This window comes from Lytechinus variegatus, chromosome 18, assembly GCF_018143015.1.
Source record: "Lytechinus variegatus isolate NC3 chromosome 18, Lvar_3.0, whole genome shotgun sequence".
NCBI lineage: Eukaryota > Metazoa > Echinodermata > Echinoidea > Temnopleuroida > Toxopneustidae > Lytechinus > Lytechinus variegatus.
In genome coordinates, this window is record NC_054757.1 from 14,493,822 (window position 1) to 14,515,656 (window position 21,835).

Sequence of the window (21,835 nt, forward strand, 5' to 3'; positions counted from 1 at the left end):
ACTAGTCGACAGGACGGGTCTACACAATGAATCACTTTGATTTTAAATGGAAAAGGATACATTTTGAGGACCTTCCCACATGTACCGATACTGTACGGCTTTAACAAATGATTGTTTCTTTAAAATAATCAATTTGTGATGGCCTACACATTTTATAGCCAAGCCTGAGTATAATCGTAATAAAATATTTGGTGGATTATATCATTTTGTATTTGTTAGTGCTACATGTATTTACACATGTACATGTTAAAGGTAAATGCTAGCTTTGGTAACGATATCAAAATGAGTTCGTACAGAATCCAATGAAATGACCACCAAAGTGTCTGTTTGTATAAATAAAACGTATGTGCCAAAAGATTCTGGAAGAAATTGTGTAATTGCTGAGAAATCAGCAAATAAGCACAGGATTCGGGTAGAGTGTCAGGCCCCGACATTCAAAGCAATAATTATACACTGTCCCACGTGCGCTTATCTGTGTTGGGGATCTTCAGTCTGAACATTTTTCAGCGTACATGTAGTTTTCAAGATTTCACAAAGTTCAGTTTATGTAACTGTACCAGATCTAGATCCTTGATGATATACTGATAATTAAGCCTGGTTTTACAGACTTTCTCATGAAATCAGTGACTGCAACTACTGAAATTTCTATTTAATATCTAATTTAATTACATGTATACAAGTACCTTGTCCAATATTCAGATCCAACACATTATTCAAGCCATAGATTCAAAGTTCATAAACATTCTGTTATAATTACCATTACAATTGTAGACTGCACCTTTTCTGAGCTGAGTAAATACTGTAAATATTCCCCCCAAAACCTGTAATGGTTAACAGAGATTGGTCTCCTACTTCTGTAGGAGATACTTGGGCCCCAACTCTGAACCCGGGTTTAGCTAAAGGCCTGGTCACACCGCCCAACCGTTGATGGAGCGGTCATGGAGCGGAGAGAAAAAAATCACCGCTCGCTACCGTTCATTTTCGTTTTCTATTTGTTTTTTTTTGTTTTAGATTTTTTCCCCAATGTTGTGAGCGTAATTCGACCCTCTCTCCCTACCGCTCCACGGCCGCTCCAACAACGCTCGGGCGGTGTGACCAGGCCTTTAGACCGTGGTCTAACTCTTTACTAAAATTATGGGAAGCCAAACATGTCAAAATTTGTTCATATGGTATGTTTATGTTTACTGTGCTCTTTCCTAATGCTTGAATGGTGAAGACAATCATCTTATGTATCCTTCTCAGACAGTTAAAGGGGATTTCACCCTGACAAAAAGTTTGTTGTTAAAATAGCAGAAAAAATAATAAAAAATATTGCCGAAGGTTTGAGAAAAATTCATCAAAGAATCAAAAAGTTATTAGAATTTCAATTATTTGATTTGTGACGTCATATGCGAGCAGCATTCCTACATAGCGAATGGTAAAAAAATAATGAAATCTCATTTTCTCAGAAAATTTAAAATGGTTTTTACTGTAGTTTTCGTAATTTCAATATACAAATCATTTCACACCCGATCATGAATAGAAACAAAATTAAGTCATCGGGAACCATACAAAATTTGAAATTCATGCATTTTATATTACATAACATAAGGGGCAGCTGCTCGTTTATGACGTCACAAATCAAAAACTTTGAATTCTAATAACTTTCTGAACAGATTTTCCTCAAACCTTCGGCAATATTTTTTATTATTTCTGCTATTTTTACAACAAAATTTTCTTCAGGGTGAACTTCCCCTTTAAGAATGTTTTGAGAGTCAAGTCAGCTGATACTACATACAGTACCTGTATGAACCTCTACTATTGCAGATTTATGTAACAATTGGCTATCCATAGTTAAACCACAAATTTAGACGAGAGTTTAAATTAAATTCAGCATAACTACCCTGGTTAGTAGAGCAGCTTTTACACATACAATTACCATCACCGTCCTTTGATTTAAAGTTTAAAGGTCAAGTCCACCCCAGAATAATGTTGATTTGAATAAATGAGGACAAATCAAACTACATGTAGCATAACACTGAAAATTTCATCAAAATCGGATGTAAAATAAGTTATGACATTTTAAAGTTTCATTTTATTTTTCACAAAAAAGTGATATGCACAATTCCATGACATACAAATGAGACAGTCCTTCACTCACTATTTTTTTGTTTTTTTATTGTTTAAATTACACAATATTTCATTTTTACATATTTGACAATAAGGACCGCCTTGACTGAATCATGAAATCCTCCCTGAACATGTGGAATCAGCATTGTTTAATATACTGAACAATGTATGTAATTCCACATATTCAGGGAGGAATTAATCATTGTTTCAATTGACAATGCAGAGAAAATTAGAATATTTCATAAGTTACATGTACAAAATAATAGTGAGTGAATGACATCATCAGTCTCATTTGCATACCAACCAGGATATAAATGTTTTGTGAAATTAAGCAAAACCTTAAAATGTCATAACTTTCTAACCCAATGTTGATGAAGTTTTCAGTGTTATGCTTATTGGATTTTCTCTCTTTATTCAAATCAAGTTTTTGTTGGGGTGGACTTGTCCTTTAACTTAGTCTAAGATAAATAAAAAAATTGTATCTCATTTATCCACCAGCAAAAGTACAAATTAACACAAAAGTGTAGCACACACCTGTCAGTTCATTATATCAATTTCGAGGTCCATCAAGACATCTGATGGTGATTCACACTTTTTAAGATACTCTGGGATTTCTAGATGACCCAAGTCGAGAATGTTACCATCGAGAGGAAGAAACCGGCATCTTTCTGCATCAGTTAGGCAAGATTTTGCCTCATCCCTCATGCGAGAATGAACATTGGATATCACCTCATCAGATGATAAACCCTTGAGATAATGAAAACTCTCGCGATTGCTGCGAAAGGTTCTCGTGTCGGGACACTTAAAGGCATTGTTACCAGTGAGACGAGCGACGGAACTGCTAACTGTTTGAATATCAATGTCAAGCTCCGAGAGGCAGCGATTTTTCATGATGCCATCAAAAAGCATGGAAGCATGATCTAACTCCTTAAGTAGCTTCTCTTGCTTTTTCTCAAGGACCTTTACCTTCTTGGCAAACGATTCTCGTATTTGAACTTGTAAATGTCCAATGTGACACTGGATCATGTCACTCTGCTGCTCAATTTCATCCTTGAAATTTACCAATTGAGTTTTCCTGGTCTTTCCTTTCCCAATGACCCCTTTCAGCTCCTTCATCATCTCTCCTTCAATCTCTTCCTTCTTCTTTACTTCATGATCTTTGTGCCGAGTTGCATAGCACCTTAAGCAAATCAGTTCTTCACACTCCACACAAAAGATGTCCAGGTAGAGTTTACTATGCCGCGGGCAGAATTCACAGTACTGTTGTGGGTGGGCTTGAGTTTGAGAGTCATCTAGGAGTCCTCTGACCAGCAGGTTGGCCGTGAGTCCCGCGACACGACCATGTCCTAACCCGGTGACGCCTCGACAAACGGGGCAGGTAATACCATGCCGATTGATGTGCAGCCGGTCTTGCGATTGTAGACAACCCCTGCAGAAGGTATGCCCACAGTTGAGGATGGTGGGGTCTTTAAAGACATCTAGACACACTGGACATTTTAGATCATCCATGCCATCTCCATCCATCTTGAATTACAGTCACTCCAATCTTCAAGAAGAGTCAAACTGAATGTCAAAAGGAAACACAAAAAAGTTTATCATTTTAACATGTCAGCATGATTCTCTTGTCGATCATACCTTTTTATTCTATACCGGTGACTCCCTTTTGTCGTTTCCAAAGGTGGTGAAGCCAACTTGTAATTGGCAGCATAGCTGTTTTAATTTTTTGTTACTTTTAACTGATCCTAGCTTCAAGATGTACCCAAAGTTGCACAGTGAATTCTTTTATATTTCCCTCTGTCAAAGATACTGGATATTATATATGAAAACATGAAACCTAATTTATACCTAAATTGCTACAAGTGGGACCACTCATTACTGAACACCACTGTTAAAAATAATGGTAGAAAGTAGCCAGTGGTTCACTTTCACTGCACACACACAAAAAAAAACTTGTCAGAGTGCATCTATGAGGAGACTCCAAGAGCAAGAAGACTCCAATCAGATGTCTTTATCTTATTCTTAGATAATTACAATTTATAGTAATATTTATATTTTGATGGTCATCACCGTGTCAAAGACTGTTTAAAGGAAGAGAATTTAAAATCCCACCAATTATAAACTGTAACGAAATTTTCTCTCAGAAAACAAAGTTAGTTTTTTTGGTTACACACATTACATCACCTGAGTGAGTTACAATAATTATTTTTGAATGAGTACTACAAATTTACCGTACTTGAAAAGCTGTTGTGTATTTTAATAATTTGACTCTTCTAAACTTCAGAAATATATAAAGTGGTACGATGTTGCAATAACAAAATGGTAATAAGGCATATTTCATTTTCACTATATTTCTTGTATTTTGGCATAGAATAGAAGACACAACTTTTGATCATTTTTTTTTTCAAAGTATGAATATGAAAATAAACTTCATTTTTTGTTCCTCAAACTATCATGTATGAAGGACTAAATACACTAAAAGCTGCTAAAAGTATTCAAATTCAAGAGAATATTGAATTTGAGTTTTTAAGCTCATGTCCACCAACCTATGGAATTGCCCATGAGCCTATAGATTAAGTTAAAATGAAGTTATCGCGTTTACAAAGACTTCAGAAGGGTAAGACGAAAACAGTCACTGTGACCTTGACCTCAATATCAATAGGCTTCCTGGGATTATTACGTGTAACATACAGTGTAAACACCAAAACATATGAGCCTAGGTTCACTGGTTCAAGGCAACAGCAATATACATGCTGTAGCCTTGGCGAAAGACAAAGAAATCAAGATGGTGACGTACACACGGTGGCAAGTTTTCCCCCGGCTTTACATATTTTTCTAGTTTTTCAATGAATTCTTGTTTAAATATGAAATCAATATTGTAGAAATGTCAGAAATGAAGTTGTATCCCATTTATATGATTTAGGGCAAGATCTTTTAGAAGGAAAGTAGAAATCTTGGGGGCGAAAGTTTTCATTTTTCTGCGGTACACGCACATGAATGAGACACAATCCCTGGCTCCGTGGAGAGTAAATGATACATGTATTTAGGCAAGACTTCCATATATGTCCCCTCCACTAAAATTGAAAAAAAAAAATATGGAGAAGGTTTATCAAGAATTATCTAACATATATCTAAGAGATTTAAGAAGGAAAATTTGGATACATAACATACCAAAATATGGCTTTACTCTGCCAAAAATTCGAGTAATTCCCAATGGCATCGGTTTAAACACCCAATAAATACTCTTGGAGAGTAGACTAGTCGTAACATCGGTTGATAAACGTTATGAAACACTTGTTTTTCAACAATTCCTGCTAGCTCAGTGAGTAAGGCGACAGACTGGAGATGCTTCGTTCTGCAGCGAGAGGTTCGAATCCAAGTTCCCACCGGAAGAAAAAAAAAAAAGGGGGTTTTGGAGAAGCATTTTTTAATTAGTGGAGGGGACATAAGGAAGTTTTTCTGATTTTTACTCTTGAGGAGCCTTGGTGGTGGCTGGCTAGCATGAACCTAAAATTCAAAATGAATGTGACAGAGTCTGATCTGACTGAGTAAGCTGATCTCAAAGTCAAAGTTGAGCCTGAGCCTAGACTTGATAGATGTAATCGGCTGGTGCGAAACGGCATTAGCACCCTAAAGTCAAGTAAAAGTTAAACTTAAGCTTAAGCCCCAAATGATGTGAAATTCTTCTAGCCTGCCTTACCCTCCCCCCGCTGGCCTGAAAACTTAGACTTAAGAGTACGGTATGGGTGGAACTGCCCCTTATCGACCACCTAATCTTCTAAGCATTGTATCTGCAAAAATATTCATCAATTTTACCCAGTTTTCGTCTCATTTGTGCAGAAAATTGAGCAGATCAGATTCCCATGTTTTGCTCGGCGGCTCCGATTCAATCCGCGTATACATGTATATCAACGAACAACGAATACGACGATATTACATTTGCTCATTTGCACCAGTCTTTTGAAACCAACCACCTGCGATACACCAAGTTTACGGCCGATTCTTGTCACGGTGGCGAAATATTTTTACTCTTCCATATCAGTTCTATGACGTCAACATGGCAAATGATTGCCTCACTACTTCCACTGCGAGCTCCGGCACATGATTCGACGATTAACGACGGATATTTGTTCTAAAGCCGTTTCCTATCGGATTTCTTGGTTTTTCAGCGGGGCTTGGGTCTGGTCATTACAATTTTTATTAGTTCTACTGTCTAAATTTTTACTTTTTGTTGTTTATTTTTTTCTTGTAAAATCGATTCTTATTGTTTCTATGGACACTGCGCCTACTCTGCCGCGCGTTTCGTTTAACGCAATCATTTTAATGCGCGCAATGTGGACGGTTTCAAAAGAGGTGATATGTGGTAGTCTCACCATACTAGTACTAGGAGGATATGATGGGGGTCACGTGTTCGGACAATTTATATTTTTGAAGCCTTTTTTGTCTTTGGATTACACAAAAAATATAATTAAATTCAATAGTTGTAATCATCATGATCATCTTCTGTTTTGTTCTCTATATTTCCTAACATTTTGTACTAAAAATTGATGAAACTTAGCTTGTAAATTTTTCCAAATGACTTTCTAAAATTGATCGTCCGGACACACAACCTGTCCGGACACACAACTGGGTAGTAGCGAACGCCACCGACGCGACCCGGCATGCCAGGGAGGCAGCCCGCGTACCGTACTGCTCTGTGCCGCGTCTGCAAAAATCAGCTGCACTTCCATGTTCCAAAACGTACCGGTACTTGCAAACCTGATTACCGTAATTAATAATGCAATTATCTAAGTAATACTCACGAATCACGACAGTGCTTGGGCTGAAGTAACGTCGAAGCTCAAAATATGTCATCTATCCGCAGTTGTTCACGCAAAATGTTCTGCTCCAACGTACAACGTAACACAAGATCCAATCAAAGACAAAGCTAAAGCGAATAAGCGCTGAATTTAAACGTAAACCGGAAATATACGCGTGTCCTGTCGATGTCACGTGATAAAGCGTGATCACCTGATCTGAGAGCAGAAGGCCGAGGTGGGCGTGGTCACTAGGATTCCCCTTCTCAGCCGATCAAAGTGACACCTCGCACATGGCATGTCATGGATGTAACGTAGGCAAATTTTGGCACCGGGGGAGGGGGAATTTGCCCCAGTTAACCCAATGAATTTTGTAGAAATGAAGAAAAGAATCGTACGCCAATCCGCCCTTCACCCAACATTTTCTCTTGCCCTCCACTTGCGGGTCCACTTGCCACCACCACCCATTATCCGCCCATTATCTCAAATTGAGAGTCTAGCCCAAAGCTCTTTTCCGTGTTTTTTTCTTCTATATATGTATTTTTCCTTTTCTTTTCCCTTTTTATTTTTTCTTTAAATTGGGGAAGTTATCCCTCTGCGATGACCTAGCTGTTGGTCTGCAATCTGCTAATTGAATATAAATCTTGCTTTGAGTTTCTGCAATTTTCTTGCAGTGTGGAGTTCTTGCATCTCATAATACTAGCTTTGAAGGATAGGACGGGGATAAATGACATCATAGGGAGAGGAGGAAAAAGATAAGAACAACTAAGGATCAAGAATTGAAGGCCGATGATAACCCCTTCCCCCCCCCCCAAAAAAAATAGCACTTTGTTTGCTTAAAACATGATTCTAATATAGTGAGAGGAGGAAAAAGAAAAGGACAAAGATAAAAGATCAAGAATTAAAGTTGTGAACCAGAACAGCCTGGTGGTCAAGTTGCTGCCTGGCAAGCAGTAGATGACAGGTTTGAATTCCACTGGTTCCATTTTTTTTCTGACTTGTGATTTTCATTACAGATCGAGCATGCGATCTTAAACACAAAGGAGGAATGCTGAAAATTTGTTACTAAATTATTACCTTAGAGCCTCTTTATTTACAAGCATGATTCTTGTACAACGCATGTCAATTCTGATTGGAGTAAAGTTTATCAGGAAAAAAGTATTATGTGCATGTTGGTGTATGTTTTATATAATCTAATATCTAGTGGCATTCAAATAATACAAAGAAAAATCCACCACGACTGTTCAGTGTCCCCGGCAGGTTGGAAGGAAGTGTGATTATATGGCAAAAAAAAATTAATAAATCATTTCAAATAAGCATTAAGAGTAGTGAAGTATTGCAAGACACTTGCGTTTTATAACTAGTCAATTTTAGGTCTCAAAGTCAATCATAAGTCTTGCAATGAATTGTAAGCTTGCAAGTGATTGGTGGTATATTTCTCGCATCTACACATATAAATTAATTTGTTTTTAACTGATCTATAACTTAAAATTTGTTTCAAACAATTGCAAATGTTTTCTTGCAACACTCCCATAGTATATGGTATTCTCTGTGCAAGTGGATTTTAATTCTTTCTGTTATACTCCCCTAGTGACCAAACATAACAAGCACACTGATTTTATGGGCATCCAACTTTCCTCTTATGCATCCATAAACCAACTATTGTAAATTTTTTATACAATACATTTCATCTGTATAATGTCTTATTTTTAGGCTTTGTAATTTTTGTTTGTATATTCTAGATTTATAATATTTTTAATGGAAAATCAATAACTGAATTCCCCAAGTTATTACATATAAAAATACAAAAAATTAATAATGGGTACAAGTCTGAGCTTTCATGTGGGGGGGGGGAGCGATGGATTCTCATTAGCTGACCCGATACTTTAAGATAAGGACTGGAATACTGTAACAGAGACGGGGAGGGGGGGGGGGACAAAATGTACTAGTGAGAAATTCAAACAAGCCAGCTTAGCCAGGAAAAAAATGGAATGTTCATAAATTTCTCATTTCTCTGTTTGATTTTAAATCTCATTCTTAATTTATTTCTTATCCATCTCACTCTCTGTCTCGTCGTTCCGTCTGTCTCTCTCTCTCTATTGCAGTCACACAAAAATGTCTATCCATTCATCATCATCATCACCATCATCATCATCATCATCAACATCATCATCACCATCATCATCATCATCACCATCATCATCATCATCATCATCATCATCACCATCATCATCATCACCATCATCATCATCATCATCATCATCATCATCATCATCAACATCATCATCATCCTCAGCTTCATCATCATCATCATCATGATTGTCATCATCATCATCAGCTTCATCATCATCATCATCATCAGTGTACAAAAGGGCAGGCCTGACGAGACTTCCGGTCGTTCCTTCTGATAGTGCTTGTTCAACTTGACTATTTTAAATGACTTGTAAAATGTAAATTACATGCATGCATGTTGCGTGGACGGATATTTTTTTAGGGGAGAATTTGATTCGATTTACTTCGTCAATTTTGCCTCTTCACTAAAATTTTCATAAAGAATTTTTTTTTATAACACTGTATTACTTTCCACAATATTTTTATTTTCTAATCTGTATTTGGTTTTCCCCTCTGCTTTTGACAAGGGCTTGGGACCTTCAAAACAATGACCAATTTTCTACACCTTGGTTTGTTTTGGAATCTCAGAGCATTTAAAAAGGAAAATTGGTTTTGTTTTGGCAGCATTAAAAACCAAACTACATATTATCATACTAGTTTTGAGAGTGAACATTCCACTCAGTCATCCATGTAATGATGATGATCCACAGCATTTTATAATGCCCCACATTTCTATTTAAAACATTCATTGGAGTAGACTCATCCGACTACACATCTGTTGAAGTTTTGAGGCATGATATGAATAATTTGATGCTGTCAACTTCACAGAGAAATGATGAAAGTTCCAAGGGCATGAAGCAATAGAGGAACACAGTCTCCATATCCGCTTAATAAGTGTGTGATAGGTAGATGACACCAGTACCAGATGAGCGCAAGCCAGAACATGGATGATGTTGCTCTATAATGAGGGTGGTCACATATCCTTAAGCTCTACCATAGACAGCCTTGAAAGTCAGGAGAAGGATTTTGAAATCCATCCTGTACTTGAGCTCATGTTTATCGGAACTTAGCAACACATTCAAGTTGGCTAGGCAGACAATTTCCTACACTTTCCTTTCTTCCTCACAATTCTAGCTTCAAATGTATACTTCCTGGAGGGAAATGGTCATCTTGAAAGTCACATGGGAGTTGATTTTCACAGGCGGTGGATTATTTGCTGACCCCACATGTTGGAAAAGTTTTTGAATAGCTTTGAAAAAATCTGTGATAAAGGCATCTTTGGAGAAAAGCAATTTGGGTGTACAGCGCGATATTCTACAGTAATGCTTGCTTTGCCACGGGAACTATCAGGGCAAGGAAAGTTAAGATGACTTGACAAGACAATTTCTAGTGGCATCAGATAACGTCTGCTGGTTATAAATTTTGCTCTATTTTGGGTGATTTAATATCCAAATGGTGTCAAATTTCCAAGATAACAGACGAAACGTGCCTACATCACTTCAACTTTTTTTTCTTTGCCCGCAGTTCTGCCATCATGGCTCGCCATTCTTTGTAAGATCGAGTGTCAGTTTGTGCGCAATACCACCTGCCGTAAAACTGTGTGTGACTTTTACGGTCCCTTTCCCGTTCGCACTGGCTGCATATGGGCAGTCTTGTACGTGGCTTGTATGTTTTAATTCCCTTCCCTTCTGCTTTTTCTTGGGCTCTGCGTTTCCTATAATAAAGGGTCGATTTGGGAATTACTGGACTTGCACGACTCTTGCGATAGATTGTAGCTGGCTCTGTAGTCATGGAGTTTGGACCTGCGGCTGATGATGCTGGTAGAATGGGCTTGAGCTTGGAGTGTGAGGTTTGTGGTGCTAGCTGAATTCGCATCAACGTAGGAGTCGAAGGCGAAGGTGCTGGCTGGATAGGCGTGAAGACGGTAGAAGCCTTTGAAGACTGAGAAGCAGGAACCAACAGGTTGACTGCTACAAAGCTTGGCTGAACTGCTGCTGGGATCTGTGATGTGCCCTGGATAGAAGGTGGGTCTAAGACCATTGGTATTCCTTTTCCATTCTATAAAAATCCATAAAAGAGAGAGGGAAAGATGTTATTAAATTCAAGGTTTGGTACTCTTGTGATGCTTGGGAAAACTTGTTATAAACGATCAGTTTCTATCGCAAAATTCTATTCCTGTTAATATATAAGATATGGGCAATTCTATGAAATATTCAACTTTCACGTAAATGCAACCCCAAGTCTCTATTACTGCTTTTTAATTTCACTCCATGAAATGCTTAAGCCAAGTTAATTTGTGACTGTTACAACTTTATATGAGATAGGAAACAGAGCTGAATCAAATTAGGAAGGTGCAATGTGTATGGGAAAAAAAATCATGAACCAACAGGCACAAACTTTTCATGTTACTGATTTCTTTCAAAAAAAGTGAGTGTGCTGAACATTCAAGCATAAGTTGGAGAAAAAAAGTTTAAAAGAAACATTATTTTGAAGAATAGAACTTATTTCAAAGGGCTATCACATCTATGTTGTTTTCTTCATTAATTTCATAATTTTTGTTTTCTTCTCCACTTCAAGTCATTGTCTTGTCATTGTTGTGGCTCAGTCGTCAAGTCTTTGAGGCTATGATAACAGCACCGAGCAACTGCCATCCAGGAACAACTGGTTTTTGGGGCATCGCTCAGTCGCCACTCAAGATTCACTTAAAATTCTGGTGGTACCTGCTCACTTTTCACTCGCCGCCCTAAATACGCTTGGTGCCCAGGTCGTCGCCAGCTGATGCCGACGTAATAGAGCAGTCACCGTTGAACAATTTAGGTAAAAGATTGAATTAGTTTGATCAAAGGCTATCGAGTGATCACCGGACGCTCAGAGATAGGTGGATGGGAGAACTCCCGGGAATCGGTGGGTTGTCAGTCGATCACTGCTCGATTACCAAACAGAAAAGTTCCCACGATTTGGCCATGAGTAATGGGTAATCGACAGGACGCCAATCAGTCTTTATTACAACCCGCATGATTTATAAAACAAGTGGAATGCCTCTGGTCGTCTCACCTGCATCACGCGGTTCAATATAGCAGCAGTGCTGACTTTGAAAACTACTATTACTCACACAAGATGTTCAGTGATACTTGGTTACTCTTATTTCCACGTTTTATGAACTAGACCAATACACTTTACAGAGATAGGATGGTAATTCAACAAATACCCCCAATGTGGCCAAAGTTCATTGACCTCACATGACCTTTGACCTTGATCATGTGACCTGAAACTCGAACAAGATGTTCAGTGATACTTGATTACTCTTATGTACAAGTTTCATGAATCAGATCCATAAACTTTCAAAGTTATGATGGTAATTCAACAAATACACCCGATTCGGCCAAAGTTCATTGACCCTAAATGACCTTTGACCTTAATCATGAGACCTGAAACTTGCACAAAATTTTCAGTGATGCTTGATTACTATTATGTCCAAGTTTCATGAATCAGATCCATAAACTTTCAAAGTTATGATGGGAATTCAACAGATATCCCCAATTCGGCCAAAGTTCATTGACCTTAAATGACCTTTGACCTTGGTCATGTGACGTGAAACTCATGCAGGATGTTCAGTGATACTTGATTTACCTTATGTCCAAGTTTCATGAACTAGGTCCATATATTAACCTCAGGTTAAGATTTCGATGTTGAATCCTCCAACATGGTCTAAGTTCATTGACCCTAAATGACCTTTGACCTTGGTCATGTGACATGAAACTCTAATAGGATGTTCAGTAATACTTGATTAACCTTATGGCCAAGTTTTATTAACTAGGTCCATATACTTTCTAAGTTATGACATCATTTCAAAAACTTAACCTCAGGTTAAGATTTGATGTTGACGCCGCCGCCGTCAGAAAAGCGGCGCCTATAGTCTCACTTTGCTTCGCAGGTGAGACAAAAATCAGGCGATTTTTGTAGAAATCCAGCGGTGGACTAAATTTCAATTGGTTGGTTGGCACTCTTTGAGTTGTGACTGATGCCTAAACCACAAGCTCTGGGGATCAATCCCACATCAGGCGCTTATCTACAGTGAACACTTTCCACCCAGGTATAGTAAAATAGGATACCAAGGTGGAAGGACTTCCTTCATTAGCCATGCTAAAGCCAGGGTAATAGTATGCAGTGCCTAGGAAAATTGTATTTAGAGATGGATAAACATCACAACTTTCATTTTTTTAATACTTACATCAGAGACTCCTAAAAGCTGGGCATCTCCATTGCTGACTTCATCATCCTCCTGATCATCATCAACGACGTCCATATCATCAACGTTATCATCATCATCGTCATCATTGACGCCCTCATCATTGTCATCATCGTCCCTGTCTCCTTCAACCTCTTTAGGATGCATCGTGAATAGAACCTGATTGAGATATTCAAGGCCTATAGGCTCCCCTGTGACGTAAGAATCAACGGACATTGATTTTCATGTAATTGCTAGTATGTCCAATTTTCATGAACTAGATCCATAAAATTATAAAGTTATGGCAATTCCATATACCCCAACATGGTCAAAGTTTGTTGACCCCAAGTGATCTTTGACCTTGGTCATGTGACCTGAACTCAGGCAGGATCTTCAGTGATACACTAATTACCCTTATGTCTAAGTTTCATGAATTAGGTCCATATACTTGATGACATTTCAAAAACTTAAACTTGGTTAAGATTTTGATATTGGTTCCCCCAACATGGTCTAAGTTCATTGACCCTAAATGACCTTTGACCTTGGGTATGTGACCTGAAACTCAGCCAGGATGTTCAGTAATACTTGATGACACTTACATGTATGTCCAAGTGTCATGAACTAGGTCCATATACTTTGTAAGTTACAGTATGACATTTCAAAAACTTAACCTTGCTTTAGATTTATGTCGACAGTATGCAGGTGAGACAAAAATGAGATTCCAAAGTTATAGAATCTTACTGGTGTATTCCCGTGGTGCTACGAATGTTGGATTTATCGTGTGGCTGAACAGCTCCTCCGTCAAACGGTTGATGTGGGATTCGTAGGAGTCATATGACGCATGGGAGGGTCCAGCGGTACCCAGTGCATCCCTTGCACGGTTACAATTCCAGCGATGTATCCCATCAAGCAGGTAGGCCTGGAAGTGGACACTGTTGGCTGATGTCCCTTTTCGGCAGAAGGAAAAACAAATATACACAAGTGTTATTATTTTGATCATCCTTATGCAGAATACATGGGAGAAAATTTCAGAATTCTTGCCCCCTTTTCCATAAACCACACATTCCTGTATTCATGGTAATGGGCAATTCAGGTAACAAGTGGAATGCCTCTGGCCGTCTCACCTGCATCACGCGATTCAACATAGGAGCAGTGCTGACTTTGAAAACTACTATAACTCGCACAAGATGTTCAGTGATACTTGGTTACTCTTATTTCCACGTTTTATGAACTAGACCAATACACTTTACAGAGATAGGATGGTAATTCAACAAATACCCCCAATGTGGCCAAAGTTCATTGACCTCACATGACCTTTGACCTTGATCATGTGACCTGAAACTATGCACAGGATATTCAGTGATACTTGATTACTCTTATGTCCAAGTTTCAAAAGTCAGATCTATAAACTTGCAAAGTTATGATGGTAATTCAACAGATACCCCCATTATTGCCAAAGTTCATTTACCTTTGACCTTGGTCATGTGACCTAAAATGCGCACAGGATGTTCAGTGATACTTGATTACTCTTATGTCCAAGTTTTATGAACTAGACCAACATACTTTTAAAGTTATGATGGTAATTCAACAAATACCCCCAATTCGGCCAAAGTTCATTGACCCTAAATGACCTTTGACCTTGATCATGTGACCTGAAACTTGCACAGGATGTTCTGTGATACTTGATTACTATTTTGTCCAAGTTTCATGAATCAGATCCAAAAACTTTTAAAGTTTTGATTGTAATTCAACAGATACCCCGAATCGGCCAAAGTTCATTGACCCTAAATGACCTTTGACCTTGGTCATGTGACGTGAAACTCATGCAGGATATTTGGTGATACTTGATTAAACTTATGTCTAAGTTTAATGAACTAGGTCCATATGTTTTCTAAGTTATGATGACATTTCAAAAACTTAACCTTAGGTTAAGATTTGATGTTGATGCCGCAGCCGTCGGAAAAGCGGCGCCTATAGTCTCACTCTGCTACGCAGGTGAGACAAAAATGTACTCATCCTTATAAAGAGTTATGTAAACAGATATATATATTCATTTATTTCATATACTGAATAAACTAGATAGATTCTTGATTGCAAGCAGTCTAAATACATTCTCCTGCCATAAGGTTTATCGGCATTCAGAACCATTATGCATTATGGGATTGAAAAGGGGGCAAGCAACTCAAGCTAGCTCCGCGCACTGCTGACTGTCTGCAGTGCGCGGAGCTATCTTCCTTGCCTTTTCAATCCCATAACCTTTGACATTGTAACTCCAAAACTTTATCAGTTCATTTCCCCCTCTAATACCTACTTTCCACTCTCATGAGTTGGGCCATGATTCAAACGGCGTACTTAATCGTGGAGTAAATGTAATGATCTTATCAGATCATATCAGATCAGTTGTGGCAATCTTATCAATCATAGAAAAATTTTTAATGGTTCCAACATTTTCGCGATTGGTTATGAAAGGCCAATCATGGCTTTCGTACAGGATTGCACAACAGTGGGAACGGGGAGAATCAAGTTTGCAATTGACTGATCAAACATTTTTTCAATTATTGCAATTGAACAAAAACAGGAAAGACAAACCCTAAACGCGAAACATGATGCCTCGGGCAACAGTATGGTAGGTAAACCACATCTATCAGTATTCATGACATTAGGATTATAAGGGCTTTGACATCCATCTCTTTACAAATAAATGACCCCCCAAAATACAGGTCTTACCAGGGATGAACCGGTTCAGATAAAGATGAAAGGATCCCAGTGATTTGATCCCTCTGGCACACTTGACTAATGGCAACAAGACACCACCCTTGACTATCTCTCCTGTCTTAGTGTACAGTGCAACACCGGGAGGATCCTGTATGCAGGCAACATGCTTTTTCTCTGACTCCCAAATCTGCCGGATCTTATCAGAGTCAAAGAGGGGAATGCCGTGGGTGTCACGCCCTTGATCTCCATCCAAGGCAGCTAGGAGATCTCCAATCAGTCGAGTAGTCTCCTCTGTGCCTCTGGTCGCCCGTCTGCAGTGCTTTGTCAACTCTTTCCGCCCTATTCGCTTGATGATGTCATTACTTGATAGGCCAGTGATATGCTTCTTTGCTAGTTCCGCCCTCTTTGCCCTCACAATCTTGTCTATGTCCTCGGCACTCCATGTGAAGATGCAGTCTGACAACCGTCTCAGGAAGAAACGGTACAGTGGATGTTGCTTGTTGGTGCATCCTCTTCCAAGTCTGGTCATGAAGTGCCAGATGTCCAGTCGCACCGGTAAGTTGGGCCACTCTCTGAAAAGCTTGGACTCTTCTCCGCAGCAGTCTTTAACCACATACAGGAGCTCTGGATGTGGCTGGCTGGCTTTTTCATATCGTTTCACGATGCCTTGGGTCATGCGGTGCAGACCTTCTCCCTCAGCATCAGTTATAACAGACATCAGAATCTGTCCATGCTCATTCCCAACATTTGTTGTCCAAGTGGCAGTCCTAGAACCCTCGCCAGTAATTTTTTTTGTGATCTGTGCAAGCAATGAGTCATAGAAAGACACAATTTACAAAGAATTGAATTCTCAACTGCACCATCAAATATTACAAAAATCATCCCAAAATGAGGCGAATATTCAATCAAATGCATCTGTTTTATTTTCTTTAATGATTAGCGACTTGGGGCTAGGTCTGTAAAAAGCTTTTTGGAGCATCTCACTACATGTCAAAATGAAAATAAATTGCAAATTTAATTTTAGTAGTGAACTTTGAATCCACCATTGACCATATAAGGCTACATTGCACTTGGGTACATCTTGAATCACAGAGCTTGAACCCGGCCAAAAGGACTTTCTATTCTAACAAGTTTAAGTTTAAATTTTCTGTTGTGGAAAACCCTGGTACTAAAGTAATTTCAATTTCCCTGGTCAACGATTCTAAAAACCCGAGGTTGAAAAAATGTCTATGTAGGGCAAGTTTATCAGCTCTGCTCCAGAGTTTAAATTCTAATACAGGTACATTAATTCAGAAGCCTTATGCAGACAAATTAAGTTTTGGTGAAGTAAGGTGGGAGGATGGGTAAAAGGAAGCTGGATTAGAAGAATGGAGAAATATCAAGAGTCGTGCCTGTCTGAACAAAGTCATGGTAACTTTCTCGAGCCAAAAGACCTTACCATGACCTCTTAATCTAACTAAGATCCTCCTGATTTTTTTTCAGAAGTGTCTCGCTACCACGACAAGCCTATAAGAGTGAATTGCCCCTATGGACAAGCCCTAATATTACTTACTCCAGATACCTCTAATTCTTGTTAGACTGACTGGATTATATAAACCAAGTGGCAAGTAACCATTCTGAACAGTGCCATATCCCACCTTTGAATCAATCTTGAGAATCCGTCCAAATACCGACGTGATGCTCGCCCTAATTACATCAATGCGCTCCATAACATCGTTGTGGTAGACCCCGAGAAGCCAACTATGCGTGGGAAGCGAGGGCATCTTGGGTGGTGGTGTACACTGTGGACAATCTACCAGGTCCCTCTCCCTGTTGCCGGTGAACTGCTTAACAGCGCATAGGTAAAGGGCGGTCTTCCTAAGCCAAGCACCGGTGTGAGTCTCTCTCAACTTTCGCAACAACTGGAGGGGGCTGTTCCCACGTGACCTGTCACGCATCATGGTAATAATGCTCATGTCACAAGCAAATCTGTAAGACAAAAGAATCAATATGATATATATTTCAGTGAAGGCCTCTCGCCTCAGGGAAAACTAGTGCTTACCAGACCAACTTTGGATGAATAATGGCCACTATACTTTCTCAAAGCCTGATATATCTTATTCACCTACAAACTCTTCTTTTGCTACTACACCAAATAAAGCTTCAACCATGCATATTGTTTTCAGCATTCGTAATGACTGTGTTTGAAGAAAAAAAGGATGTTTGAAAATATATGTGATTTATTGCCATGAAATGTCGATATATCTTTTTACTTTCCTGTTTTGTTTTTTTCTTGGTCAAAGTCATTGCAGCACCTGTTGAAGCAAAATATGCTAAGAACAATTATGTCAGCAAATGAAATTGCGAATAAGTGAAGGTCAGAAAACTCCAATTGCATTGACTTTGACCACAAAACCACATTTTCAGGAGCAATTTTGGGTCTAACTCTAACAGATTGTTAACTCAGAACCATGTATCAAGGCACCCAAAATTTGGTCTAAAAAATGTGCAATATTTTGAACTTAAGAAGTCAGTGTAAGGGGGCAGGGGGTTTGTTTGGTAGAAGTTGGATAATTGGAATATGTCTGGTTGCTCAGGCTTAATATTTCTCAAGCATCTCTTTGTTCTTTTCCATGTGTGGACACCATCTTGCAAGCTTTAGTTACATCATAATATAAAGTTGAACCTACCTATATGTGAGCACTACTTGGAATTGTATCCGGTGACAAGGATCAAGTTGATCCAAGACTGGCTTACTCCAACTGATAATCTTCCTATTACATCTACGGCACTCCAGGTATTCTCCTGCCATATTGTAGAATCCATCTACGTTCAGGACAGGCCGCACCGTGGGATACACCCCGGCCGATGTAAGCTCCTGACCGTGGCACTCCTCGTGCGGACAGACCAGCTTCACTCGCCAGAGCTTGCGAGGCATCCACAGGAAGAGTCGGGTTGCGAAGTATGGACTGGGCTTGGGTGGTTGGCCTTGGTATGTCATTGGCTCAGGAGGGTGGAACCACAGCTGGGTGATCTTGGACATATCGAATTCAGCTCTTCCTCTTGCTGACTTTTTGAAGAAAGTGTTGGACACCCACTCATGGTCATGATATGGCAGTGACTGTCTCCAGCCATCAGAGAGCAGGTAAACTGAAATGGGAATGATAAATTGGTAAGACCGATTAACAGTCACAAGAAAATTGATTTGATTTTAAGTACATTTAGATACAGTAGATTTTCAATTGGGATTGGTAATTGACAGGTCAGGTGGGCGTTTCATGAAAGTTGACACCACTGACTAAATTGTCAGTGCCGACTATTCCAGTGAAATCCTTGGTTTTGATTGGCTGAAAGGCATGGCCCCTGAATGTACTATGGTAAGGTAACTTACCAGTGCTGACAACTTGTCAGTGCTGACAACTTCATGAAACGGCCCCCCAGATGTACAAATTCCAAGAACATGTGCATTTAAACGCAAGAATCAACAATGATAAAAAATTTAAAGACCATTTTGACAGGTCCTTGCACTAGTCTCTCTATTCAGGTCCACGCTATAACAGCGTGTGGACACCAGGTACAAAGACATTTTCAAAATTTCTTTCAGGGGTTATTTTTCACAACAGTCTAAAATCTAATCATTTGATTATAATCGTTAACATTGCAATGAATGGGGAGTTCCCAAGGCTCATTTGAGTATTCCGGGGAGGGGGGGATCACCCTGAACCCAAATGTACATTATACAATTATTGACTACGCATGACCATAAATCATCATCCCCGAGGTGGTTATTATACCGGCCCTGCTATCACCCCGAGGCCAAAACAAAAAGCACCAAGGGAGCAATTTCCACTGTCATCCAAATGCAAAGCAATCTATATTTGTTTTATAATCATACATGTATACCTCATTGTTTATCACACTAGTACCCTAAGGTTTCATTTTTAGGACCACTGGTGTAACTCTAATTTGATTTTACTAAATCCCATTGTGATTTAAATGAACGTGATTTAAAAACCACCTTTGTGCATTTGGGCCAATAAGTTTCATTCATTTGTAGAGATGCCGTGGTTGAGAGGTCTAAAGCACCTGACTCCACAGCACCTATGCCCATGCCATGAGCAAGGCATTTTTAATAATCGACAGTGCAGTGGCCATAAGATCCTACATTCAATATGCATCCTTGTAACCTGGGCTCCGTAACACAAAGGTTTGCGATGAATTGCAAATATGAAAGAAGCGCACTGATTGGTCCCTGGTCAGTATTTTAAACCAAATACGCATGTAACATTGATACTGATCGGTCAATTCATTAAGCGATTGATCGCTAATCTTTGTGATACAGAGCCCAGGTGTGCACTAGTTTTTATTCTCTCTCTTTTTTAAAATTCATCCAGTATTTAAAAATCTTTATTTCCAGAGATTCCACCTTACGCATTAATGTTATCATTTATAGTTAACTTAAACATGAATCATATTTTAGACACCTGTATTGTCACCATTATCAGGCATGGCCCTATTCCGGGAAAAAGGTACTGTTCTTGGATTCCCGCAAGGAGGCTTCGTTCCATCAGCGTCTCCATTAGGAGAGCCTGCTCCAGTATTTCTAGTAGGAGGCTCCGCTCCAGCATCTCCATCAGACTCTGCTCCTGCATTCCGAGGAGGCTCTGCTCCAGCGTCTCCATTAAGAGACCTTGCTCCAGATTTCTCTGTAGAAGGCTCCACTCCAGCATTCATGGTAGAGGGCATCACTTCAGAGGTAATAGCTGCTGCACCTGAATGACTAAAGAAACAAATACAATAAATAAATTCAAATTCAATTCAATGTCACAAATTATAAACAAAGACCCAAGATCACATCACAGGCATAAATATTCACATCTGATTGGTACGCGCCGTAAAACCCGAATTAACATCAACTTGATCACATTATCCTCCTTCCTTGGAGTTTATTAACAATTCTTACACTCGCTTAGGGGTTAAAATTCAATAATTCAAGGCAGATTCATAAATCCTAAAAGGAGCATAAACTAGAGTATCAAGCACAGTGATGACTCCTTATGTACAGTAGTAGGATGGGGGGTCGGGTGTCCGGACACTATCTTTTTGAAGCCTTCTTTTTGTCTGTGGATTACACTAAAAATATGAATCCATTACTTGTAATCATTATCTATTTTGTTGTTTATAATATATATCCCAGCATTTTGTACTAAAAATTGATGAAACTTCGCTTGTAAATTTTTCCAAATGACATTCTAAAATTGATCGTCCGGACACACAACAACTGGGTATACTGTACGATCACGGTGGATAGTGGAGTCTAGAGAGGCAGCAGCGATTCGATTCTAACCCACCAGACAGATCCCCTAAACATAATCGCACTGTTTGGGTTCTTCATATTTGTTTTTGTGTGTGTGTTTTTACAAAAGTGGCTTCTTACCTCTTTGTGATCAATGACTTTGAAGACAAGGTTTGAAAGACTGATCGAAGGCCTAACATTAGTTGGGTGCTGCTTCTAATAGTTCTAACTTTACTTCTAGCACGCCTGCTTTTCTGATGAACGTCTTTTGTTGCATGTTCACGCAAACACTTTTCAGTTTTTGCCAGCTGAAGCATACCTTAGATGTCCTTGTTTACCTGGTTGACTTATTTTGCAAACATATTCCGACATAAATGCATTGTCAATCCTCCATCCATGACCACTTCCAAACCATGGCAATGCATTAAATATTGTCCATCCTCTCTATCACAGTATCACTTTTGTATTGTCTGGGCTATCCAGAGCAGTCATGACAGTGGCAGAGCCAGAGAACCATACTACTATCCATAGTCTATAGGCTCTGGTGATGGTCAACAGTATTTTTCCACAATACTGGTACCGTACATGTAAAATTCAATGGAA

The 21,835-nt window shown here is 39.1% G+C and overlaps 3 protein-coding genes across 3 annotated transcripts; all 3 read right to left on the reverse strand.

Moving 5' to 3' along the window:
• Positions 1 to 2,575: 2,575 nt before the first annotated feature.
• LOC121431641 (tripartite motif-containing protein 12A-like) lies at positions 2,576 to 7,057 on the reverse strand. The gene is made up of 2 exons (XM_041629239.1): positions 6,909 to 7,057; positions 2,576 to 3,672 (listed from the first exon to the last, which is right to left on the reverse strand). Exon 2 carries the CDS (start codon positions 3,631 to 3,633, stop codon positions 2,647 to 2,649), a length of 987 nt encoding a protein of 328 aa, XP_041485173.1. The 5' UTR covers positions 3,634 to 3,672; positions 6,909 to 7,057; the 3' UTR covers positions 2,576 to 2,646.
• A 2,656-nt stretch (positions 7,058 to 9,713) lies between these two features.
• Positions 9,714 to 13,324, reverse strand: LOC121405595. The gene is made up of 2 exons (XM_041596525.1): positions 13,246 to 13,324; positions 9,714 to 11,072 (listed from the first exon to the last, which is right to left on the reverse strand). The coding sequence occupies exons 1-2, from the start codon at positions 13,318 to 13,320 to the stop codon at positions 10,509 to 10,511; spliced, it is 639 nt and encodes a 212-aa protein (XP_041452459.1). The 5' UTR covers positions 13,321 to 13,324; the 3' UTR covers positions 9,714 to 10,508.
• A 645-nt stretch (positions 13,325 to 13,969) lies between these two features.
• Positions 13,970 to 21,509, reverse strand: LOC121432195. The gene is made up of 6 exons (XM_041630049.1): positions 21,463 to 21,509; positions 20,421 to 20,716; positions 18,627 to 19,086; positions 17,595 to 17,925; positions 15,970 to 16,756; positions 13,970 to 14,190 (listed from the first exon to the last, which is right to left on the reverse strand). Exons 1-6 carry the CDS (start codon positions 21,507 to 21,509, stop codon positions 13,970 to 13,972), a joined length of 2,142 nt encoding a protein of 713 aa, XP_041485983.1.
• Positions 21,510 to 21,835: the final 326 nt, after the last annotated feature.